Source organism: Aricia agestis, chromosome 18, assembly GCF_905147365.1.
Source record: "Aricia agestis chromosome 18, ilAriAges1.1, whole genome shotgun sequence".
NCBI lineage: Eukaryota > Metazoa > Arthropoda > Insecta > Lepidoptera > Lycaenidae > Aricia > Aricia agestis.
This window is the reverse complement of record NC_056423.1, coordinates 995,723-1,006,627: the sequence shown is the minus strand read 5'-3', so window position 1 is coordinate 1,006,627 and position 10,905 is coordinate 995,723. Positions and strand designations below refer to the sequence as shown.

At 36.9% G+C, this 10,905-nt stretch overlaps 2 protein-coding genes across 2 annotated transcripts; one reads left to right on the top strand and one right to left on the bottom strand.

Moving 5' to 3' along the window:
- Positions 1 to 2,889: 2,889 nt before the first annotated feature.
- Positions 2,890 to 7,643, bottom strand: LOC121735935. Its single transcript, XM_042126935.1, has 4 exons — positions 7,589 to 7,643; positions 4,851 to 4,915; positions 3,862 to 4,000; positions 2,890 to 3,009 (listed from the first exon to the last, which is right to left on the bottom strand). Exons 1-4 carry the CDS (start codon positions 7,614 to 7,616, stop codon positions 2,900 to 2,902), a joined length of 342 nt encoding a protein of 113 aa, XP_041982869.1. The 5' UTR covers positions 7,617 to 7,643; the 3' UTR covers positions 2,890 to 2,899.
- Positions 7,644 to 8,664: 1,021 nt separating this feature from the next.
- LOC121735938 lies at positions 8,665 to 10,905 on the top strand. The gene is made up of 4 exons (XM_042126938.1): positions 8,665 to 8,747; positions 9,331 to 9,413; positions 10,078 to 10,213; positions 10,764 to 10,905. The coding sequence occupies exons 1-4, from the start codon at positions 8,723 to 8,725 to the stop codon at positions 10,853 to 10,855; spliced, it is 336 nt and encodes a 111-aa protein (XP_041982872.1). The 5' UTR covers positions 8,665 to 8,722; the 3' UTR covers positions 10,856 to 10,905.

Below are 10,905 nucleotides of genomic sequence, written 5' to 3'. Positions count from 1 at the left end.
CGCTCTGAAATAAACAAGACTAGATCTGATTCAAATTTTCCTTTTAGAAAAGCGACGCAATAGACAAACCTACAGGTAAAAAGTTAAGCAGATAAATCTAAACGGCTAAACGAGGCACAAAACATCTAAACGAAATTTGTACGAAATTGTGAACCTAATTATTCTAAGTAGAGTTATTATTTTATTATTTTCAAAAGGAATATTCAAAATATAGGCAATATTGGCTTCCTGGTATTAGGATAGACGATAGGCAACAGTAGTAGCTTTCATTGGGTGATTTGTTTGCTCATTTACCCCTTTACAAAAAGCAGAACCTGAGAAAGATGCGAAACTTTCAACGTCTTCAACGCTTCACTTTCTACATAAGTACTCAAAACTCGAGTTCCTCTACAAGATCATAAAAATTTCTTTTTCCATTATTTGGATTTAACCTCTCCCATCCAATACCACCATAATTTACCTAAGGCGTATCAATAGATCTCTCGGCGGTGTAATTATGGGGTACGGTGGGCGATTCGGTGATTAGGACAGGTGGACGGGTCAAGGTCTCGCGAATGGAGATCGGGTACGTTACTTTTTGAACACGGTAATGGTTTTAGGGTTAATATAAACTTATATTTTTGAACACTTTTGTGAAGAACACAGCTCAAGTTCTTAGGGTTACTAGATGAAAAAACTTTAAGGGCCTGTTTCACCACTTCCTGATACGTGCCGAATAGGCTATCCCCCACTTAACTTAACAGATAATATGGAGGATCTGTCAAAAAAGTTGTGAATAGCCTATTCGCCACTTTATCAGAAAGTGGTGAAACAGGCCCTAAGTATGGAGAATCTGTCAATAAAGCTGTGAATAGCCTATTCGGCACTTTATCAGAAAGTGGTGAAACAGGCCCTAAATGTTTTACGGTTACTAGACAAGTAACTGTGGGTTATGCGTTTTTTAACATATTGATATATTTTTAGAATTACTAGATGTTGCCTTGCACAGAAATTATGTAGGGAGCTGTATATTTCTTGGGAAACAGAACTACTATCTTGTCTTCTTTCCCAACTCAAAGTAGCAACATGCGCGGTTCCAAGTAGGTTAACAGAGGACATGACCACGAATGACATGACTGACTATGTAAATAATATTATTCTAGATGATGCCCGCAACTTTGTTGCACCAAATACATTTATCGCGTGGGAACCGTACATTTTCCGGGATAAAAAGTATACTATGTCCTTTCCCGGGACTCAAAGTATCTCCATGCCAAATTGCAGCAAAATCGGTTCAGCGGTTTGGGCGTGAAGAGGTAACGTGTAACAGACAGACAGACAGACAGACAGACACACTCTACGCATTTATAATATTAGTATGGATTGTCCCAGATATATTTCAATTTTTTGTGATTGTGGTTAGAACGGCACTTGTAATACGCAAGGAGTTCTATGAAAAAAAAAATTATAATAAAATTTTTCGCTATAACAACACGTAAAATTAAGTAAACAATATTTCAAAATTCCCTGAACTATGCTAAATTGTAGCGCAGCAAATTGTTGGTACAGTCATCTACATGAAACGTCAACAAACTTACGTAAATGAAATAAAACGTTATAAAAAGAAAAAACTTTACAGTCTCAGTCAGTTGAAGGATGACTAAAACTTTTCCAAGAAAATAAGCTAGTCCTTTCGAGAACGATATTATATTTTGTTATTTTCTAACTCAAACATTTTAAGGCTGTATTATAATTTATAGTGTGTCACTATTTTAAATGAGTTTATGTCGGTCAAAAATATATTTAACTACAGAAATGGAAGTAACGGAATAAATAAACTTCCTGATATAACCAAGGCTGGTAAGATCCATTCGTTAATTTTGGATTATGGAGACGTTTGATTCGTTTTTGTTTTGAATAACTTAATTTTTGGGTTCATTTGTTCCTTACAAAAAATTGACCGTAAATGTTATTGACCATGGCATTTCTCATTGTAACTTAGAAGTCAAAAGAAACTCTTTCAGCGCTGCTAGTTTTACAGTGAACTCTATATTATCCAGAGTAGGTAACTTTTACTACACAATATTGTAAATATTATTTTCTTATCCACAGGACTGTACTTTATAACGTTTGCTATACTTATTCTGTCTGCTCCAACCTGTTGCCCGGGCAACCTTTCGTGTCGCCGTCTCTGTCGCACTCCAGCCATCTCTGATAGCTCCGTCTCTCTCTGCAGACCCAGGTCAGACTACCATATTACCGTAAAGGTACACATATTTAAGTAAGGTTTAAAAAACGGAGAGTTAAACCAACGCGGTTAAAAAATAGCTAGGTACAAACTAGGTTTTAACAATCCTCTGTCTATTGTTGATAGTGATTTTCACCTCATAAAGTACTAAACTGATTTGGATGAAATTTGGTATCAAGATACTTTAAGTGTCTAAAAAGGAGGTTCTTTAACTAAGACAAAAAAATAATTAAAGTTGTCAGTCCATATATTATAGCATTAACACTAATTTTAATTTTGTTTTTTTTTCTACCGTATAGCTATGTCTATTGTCCACACTGTGCACTTTCATCTTCAATTTTCATCATCGACTTTCATATTGGCGCATTCAATAATTGAATGCGTCAAGGAACGCAACGCCAATATTGTCATTTTTGAACTTTTGGATACGGTCAGAGCCTCAGAGGGCATGCGTCGCGGGCATGCCTCACGTTCGCTGTTGACTGCGCTATAACGCGGCATGCGTTATAGCGCAGTCAACAGCTTGACGAACAGAAAAAGGCACAGAGTGGACAAAGCTTACGTCTTTTCCTTTCTCTTTTGCCTCTTGTGTATTTAAAGTGGAATAAAGATTTTATTTATTATATTATATTCAAAATGAAATGAAAGATTTTGGCTGTGTATTAAATAACTTTAATTAAATTGCTTTCTGCGACTGCCCTTTTTGGGGATCTTGACTTTGGGCTTCGGTCTGACGTACTCAGGATCGGGACATTGAGCGTTGCCCTCCACGTGAGCGAAGACTGAAAGATATAAATTATTTCAAATGAATATTAAAAGTCTATTACTATATTTTAGTTAAACGATTCAAGAATCTAGCGTACAGAAGAAATATTTCCATTCGATAAGTCTAGATTGACTTATATTAGATTGACTTCTCCAATATCCATCCTTCTAATCTCTTTTGAGAACAAAGCAGTTTCGCTATTGAACTCTACATAACTTAGTAATTAGTAAAGACTAGGGATGCCTTTTGAGTCCTACCACCAAATTGCGGTTATTTCTATGCATTTTTGAAGTAATTCAAATTGGAATTTAGATTTTTTAAATAATTAGTCTTTTCATGTGGGCTCATTATGGACCAATATAAGCGAACACGAATGAGAAGGACATACATCTATGATCGACGTCCGTCGTGTGTACACAGCCTCGCAGTCATGGCCCAACAGAGAGCAAACACTCACTTTAAAGCAGTATTTTTGCTCTAAAACTCTGGTTGGTGTCGCAGCCGTACTTTCCGTCTCAATCTGTCACAAAGAGGGAGGGGTGGATGCAGTATTTTTGCTCTAAATCCCTGGTACTCACTCTGGTTGGTGTCGTAGCCGTTTCTGCATTCTGCCTCACTCTGTCACAAAGAGGGAGGAGGTGATGCAGTATTTTTGCTCTAAATCACTGACTACTCACTCTGGTTGGTGTCGCAGCCGTACTCGATGAGGTCACAGAGGTAGGTCCTTCTCACTTCCCCTATCTGGCCGCACATCGGGATAGTCTCGTGCATGTACGAGTCCGCCAGCTTACACATTTCTTCTGCCTAACTCAGTCTCAAAAGGGGAGGGGGGGATGCAGTATTTTTGGTCTAAATCTCTGACACTCACTCTGGTTGGTGTCACACCCGTACTCGATGAGGTCACAGAGGTCGAGGAAGGTCCTCCTCACTTCCCCCATCCGGCCGCACACCGGGATGGTGTCGTGCATGCACGAGTCCGCCAGCTCACACAGCTCTTCTGCTTTATTCTGAAAAAAGGAGGATGCAGTTTTTATCATCGCTGTGTATACAATTTCATGTAAGGTATATTCAGAAACATAAAACAAAACCGATTACGCTTACAACCTTTCATTTAATAGATAACCAATTTTTTCAGCACTGACCGGGCTGATAATGATGAACTATTGCTAACTATTATACTCTAGAATCTAGATCATGACGTTATTCAAACAAAAAAATCGTTGCAATGTAGTACCAAAACAGGAGTGACGTCATTAATTGGTGTTTTAATAAACATTTCGATCAACATTTATTCGAATTCTTATTTTTATCAACCTACGGAATATTTTTAAATGTTTGCTCAAATCTATTGAATTGAATTTTCTTTATGTAACCATTACATTGAATTAGTAATAATATCATGACGTCACAGTTGTACTAGCTGCTGACGTGTGAGGTAAATTATTACTACGATCTTAATAAATATGGTATTCATTAAATAACATATTCACTGGGTAGGGTGACAATGATTTTTCTTCATTACATTTTATTTAGTATCCAAGAAATTATTACCACTTTTGTCTTTTGATTTATTTTATGATATTTTAATACAGTTTCGATGTCACAATCACATTAAAATAAGTTCTATAATCTATATAATTATTGTGTATTACATATCAATGAAATGGTATAATTAAATAAAAATAATATACGTTTTATAGATTGGTGAAACTCATGAAAATTGTCCTTTGACTTTTGATTGATAACACTCGCCAGTCCGGAGATGAAACAGCAAATATTAGATCCGGACTATCTCAAAGCTATATTTAGCGGAATCGAAATACTAAAATGATCTAGAAAATAAAAAAAAACACTCACTACTCGCTTCGGAGGATCAGGTACATGGTTGACAGCGGGAGTTAAGTTCATACACAGTAGTATACCTGAAAACATATTGATAGTAATAGGAGTCTCAAAATGGACGTAATATGCACACATAAGGGTCGGTTAACATTGCAATATAATGTATTTTTTAAATGAGCTGTTCAAAAGTCTCACTATAAAGAAAAGTTTGATTTCTGGGACATAATTTAACATAAATTATTGTGTTATTAAGTGTTAGTTGATATTGGTATCTCATTTATTGCATGGAAACTCTTTCCTTTGATGTCCTTTACTGGGCCTTAAAGTATCTAAAAAATTTATCTAAATCAGTCCAATAATTTAGGTCCTATAACATATTTTGTAAATGTTATAGGACCTAATAATAGTATTGATTAGCGTAGCAATAAATATTATAGCTCTTTGTATTTACTTTTCTTACGATGTCTGATTTATTAGTTTCCTCATTTATTAGTATGTTCTAGGTCCTAGGTGTAGTCTAGGTAATAAGATTTAGTTCCAACGAAGTCTCAAACAGGTTTAGATTACATTACATTTATTTATAGAACGTACTTGGATGTCTATCAAAATATGTTCGCTAATTGTATATTTTAATGAGTGTTGTATATTGGAATTATGTTATCCTATGAATACTGTGTTGCAGATTGTTATTTAGATATTATCATAATGTATTTATAATGAAAACCGTAAAAAATATAATATTTTGACTAGTAAATTATTTTTAGTAACAAAATAGTTTGCGTAATTAAGAATCCCAACCAAAATTAAGAATCCCAACCAAAATTAAGATCGCTGAGTCCCTATTCCTGTCAATCCTCGACTATGCTAACGCTTGTTTGACGAATATGACCGATGATCAAATGAATAAGCTAGAGAGACTTCAAAACCTTGCGATCAGATTTATATTCGAGCTAAAAAAATTCGACCACGTGTCTGAATTTCGTACGAGTTTGAAGTGGCTGCCCATACGCTTTCGACGAGATGCTCGTATACTATCACTCGTTTACAACATCATAAATGATCCTACGACACCTATTTACTTAAAAGAAAAATTTGTATTTCGTCAAGCTACTGTTAAGGAGCTCAGATCTGCGTCGAATCATCAACTAGAAATGCCCGTGCATCAAACAAAATTTTACGGTTCCTCCTTCGTTGTTACTGGTATAAGGCTCTGGAATTCGTTGCCAAAGCATATCAGACTTGCAAAAACATTGAATGCTTTCAAAAGTCTCGTCAAGTCGCATTATTTAGCTATCTGTAAAAATAATACTTAATCATAATCCATGCATTTGTTGTGAGTTAAATTACACTTTAAATTATTAATTACTATCCGTGTCTGCTATAATTATTATATCTATTAGTAATTTAAGTATAGTATCATTCTATTATATTTATAATATATATGTTTAGTATTATTGTATATTTTTATTATGCATGTTGTGGTTTTTTTTTGTATTCTTTTGTTTGCACATGCACGTTTCTCTTCTTTACTGCAATCTCACCTTTGCCCGTGGTGGTTGCCTGGAAGAGATTGCTACCTAGTAATAAGGCCGCCATTGTGACACCTGAATATTTTGTCCTTTTTCTTGTACTCCTTAATTTGTATCTTTATAAGTGTGCACAATAAAGAATATTTCAATTAGTGCGTTGAAATAATTTTTTCGATTCTTTCCAAAATTTTCTCTGTTTTTTCGCTCCCATTTGTCGCAGCGTGATGTTATGTAATCACTACATAATATTATAAAACACAGTCGCTTTTCTTCCCTCATGTCCCTTTGTTCCCTTTAATCTTTTAAACTACGCAATGGGTTTTGATGCGGTTTTCTTTAATAGATAGAGTGATGAAAGAGGAAGATTTATAAGTATAATAACATTAATTAAACAGTGGAGAAATACTGTTATTGTTGGGGTTTCTAAAGTGGTTTCTGATGCAAATAATTACATTTTTTCCGGTTACATTGCAAACGAAGGCTGAACCCTACGAGATTTATAATTTTTTCAGTGAGTGACATAGGCTATATATTATATACCCGTGCGAAGCCGGGGCGGGTCGCTAGCTATGTTATAAGTATAACGCCTCCGTGGTCTAGTGGTATAGAGCGCGGCTCTTGACTCGGAGATCGTGGGTTCGATTCCCGCGTTGGAAAATGTTATTTCCAAGTTGGGTTAGGACAATGCAGGCCGATCACCTGATTGTCTGACAAGTAAGATGATCCATGCGTCGGATGGGCATGTAATAGGTCCTGCGCCTGATCTCTCGCCGGTCGTGTCGGTCTTCCGTCCCACTGGGTTATGAGAGTAAAGGAATAGAGAGTGCTCTTGTGTACTGCGCACACACTTGGGCTCTATAAAATTACTCCTGCGTAGCTGGCCTGGTTTCAATGAAACTGGCCACCGTCACCGAAACCGGTGTGGGAGCTATTATTATATTATAGCTTATAGCCTTTCTCGATAAAAAAACCAACACAAAAATATTTTTTCAATTCAAAGCCGTAGTTCCTAATATAAGAGCGTTCAAACAAACAAATAAATTCTTTAGCTTTCCAAATTATTGAATACTGAATAGTCCATAATAATATACTAATATTATTATAAATGCGGAAGCGTTTCTGTCTCTCTAAAACTTCTTCACGCTTAAACCACTGAACCGATTTTGATGAAGTTTGGTATGGAGATAGTTTAGGGCCCGGGGAAGACACAGGTTGTTTACTCACTGGCCACGATGACGCGCATGCTGGACATCTGATGTGTACAATAGTACGTCCGTGACTGACTGTCAATCACCAGGGAAGTGGAACCTTCGGTGCTATAGTCGAAACATTGAGTCGAGTGGCAAAAGTTCATTAGCAGAAAAAAGGTTTATGGTATACCGTGGCTATCGTGTTTTTGATAATTTAGTATAATAATTAATATCTTATGTGGAGCTAGCTTCTACGTCGGGTTGCCGTATTATACGGGAATAATTCTTTGCTACATTTCTAGCATCATACATTCAGAGCCTAAAACTGTCGAACCAAGCTTTTGAAAAAATAAACTTGGTTAAACGTAGTTGCGTGTTGAATAATATTAATATACTTAAGTTTAAAAACTTGACTTTTTTGTAAAATTAATGGAAAAATCAACTTAGATTTTCGCCTTTGCTAAACTATTATATACTTCGCTTGATCTATATAATTATCTTAAATAGATCAATTAATGTTAGGCCGCGTACTCCTCCGAAATGGCTCTACTGATTTTAACCAAATTTTATATGCATATTCAGTGGGTCTGAGTGTCGGCTACTGGGTACTTATTATATTGATAAGTGCATTAATTGTTGAATAATATTAGTAAATTATTACAACTCGAGACTGACGGCGACCATTGTTTGTGCGGCGGGATAGCGATGGACGTTGCCATGGTGACATACTTATTTAGTCACTTCAATAAAATAATACGGGCGAAATCCATAATTAATAGTATAAATGTGCAAGTGTGTCTGTCTGACTGTCTGTCTGTCTGTCTGTTACCTCTTCACGCCCAAATCGCTGAACCGATTTTGCTGAAATTTGGCACGGAGATACTTTGATTCCCGGGAAAGGACATAGTATACTTTTCGTTCCGGAAAAATGTACGGTTCCTGCGCGATAAACGAGTTTTGGCGCAACGGAGTTGCGGGCGTCATCTAGTACTTTATATGGCAAAGAAATTATAAAATGTTGACAACGCCTTCTAATGCAGTGATCTACATACCACAGAATATTGTTTTACATTACCTTCCTTTACTAGAGGCACAGTTTTGACTTCGTACTGTAAACATGTCTAACATATGACGTTGGGTACCTGATTAGAAGGCACGTGTTCAAATTATGATGGTTAAAACCCTTTTTACAAGTGAGTACAAAGTGATACTAACTATTGCTAGTAAACAATGTTTGAAACAAAAGGTTTCTGACGACTGATTTTTATTTCTTATTAGATGACTCCGTTGCGCCAAAATTAAATTTCAGTAAACTCGGTTCAGCGGTTTGGGCGTGTAGAGGTAACAGACAGACATACATACTTTCGCATTTAAGATATTCGTATGGATTTGCTTATCTTTCTTGTTATTTAAGTAAAAACAAAAGGTTTCTGACGACTGATTTATAAATCTTACTAAATGACGCTCGTAACTCCGTTGCGCCAAAATTACACTTCATTTTTGGAGGACAAAAAGTATCCTATGTCCTTTCCCGGGACTCAAAGTATCTCCATGGAAAATTTCAGTAAAATCGGTTGAGCGGTTTGGGCGTGAAGAGGTAACAGACAGACAGACAGACACACTTTCGCATTTATAATATTAGTATGGATTTGCTTATTTTGTTATTTAAGTAAAATTATGGTACTTAAATATTAAAATACCATTAATTTGTTGTTGAACGTTCTTATTTCTGATGGGGATGAATTTTTGTTCACTGTAGCAATTTTTTTTCTTTAGGTATTTTATTACTGGAGTTAGTGAGGCATGTACGGACACACATCGAGATGGAAGCAGAAGACTACTTCTTCCCCTTAGAACCTGTGAGTTGAAATAAAATGTACCTGGTTAAATATGAATTGGTATCCATTAATTATGGAATGCCATTATGGCTCAAACTAAAACTATGGTACTATCAGAGAAGTTAATTCCTAGGCAGATGGGGGACCTACGTAGTTTGGTCGCTACGTCAAACCCAGACAGATAACAATTTACTTTGAATTGACATGATCCGACCAAATGACGCTGGTCTCTCAACTGCCTAGGAATCAATTTATTCGATGGTACATAGTACGGAGCCAGACTGACGTGGTGAGAAGCGTCCAACGATGTTAAACTAGACGACGCCCGCAACTCCATTGCACCAAAACTCGTTTATTGGGAACCGTGCATTTTTCCGAAATAAAAATTATCGTGCGTATGGACTCAGAGTATCTCGATAACCAGCAAAATCGGTTCAGCGGTTTGGGCGTGAAGAGGTAACAGACAGATAAACACACTTTCACATTTATAATATGAGTATGGTTATCAATTATCATCAAACCTAGGAACAGGTGCAGGGTCGGTTTTAGCACTACCACCTCCCTGGGTGAGATTTCTTCGGCGCCCAGGGTGCTGATAGTGCTGAAAAAAATTGGCGCTCCCTTTTTATCTGACGCCCTGGGCGGTCGCCCAGCGTCGCCCCCCTCTAACGCCGCTACTGCCTAGGTGATAAACTACTGCAAGCTGGCGGACCAGTGCCAGCATGACTTCGTGATCAGCTGCGGCCAGGACACGCTCGGCATCTCCCGCATGTTCCTCGACATATGCGACATGTACGAGTACAACTGTGATGAGAAGAAACGTAAGTGAAAGGATCTCTTTATAACTCGCCCGAGTTGCCATTATGACGTTGAAGTTCGAAAGCAAAAATATGCAATTAGTAACATAACTAAGTGATAATACTTTAGGGTGTGTATGTATTCCTTTTAAATTATACAGTTCACTGTAAAAGTAGCAGCGCTGAAAAATCATGATTGGTCACGAGTTTCCCCATACAAAAGTGAAAAAAATTGAGAGGTGAAAATTGGACACACGGATGGAACGAAATTATAAAAAAAAAACAAAAAAAAAAAGAGAGAGAGACAGAGAGAGAAATACTCGCTGCCGCATGGCTTAAACTATAGCATTTTTGCTTTAGTTGTAATATACCGACACTTTTGTGTCGTGTCGTTACAACTTTTTCCGTCTAGCCCCCTTTCGCAACGCGCGATAAGGAACTTCGTTACAAAAATGGTCTTTCAGCGCTGCTACATTCACAGTGAACTCTACATAAGGGACACGTACACACCCTGAAGTATTATCACTTAGTTTTGTTACATCCTGTAGAAAATATTATGTTGTATTTCTTTCAGAATACCACCATGTGAAGATGGACGTGTGTCACTACGAGTTCGCAGCGGCACAGCGGATAGCCGCAGAGGTGGACGCTGATGATGACTCGTAATAAACAACTTATAACATTGGGTTTTATTGCTTAAGAAGTATACAATCTTT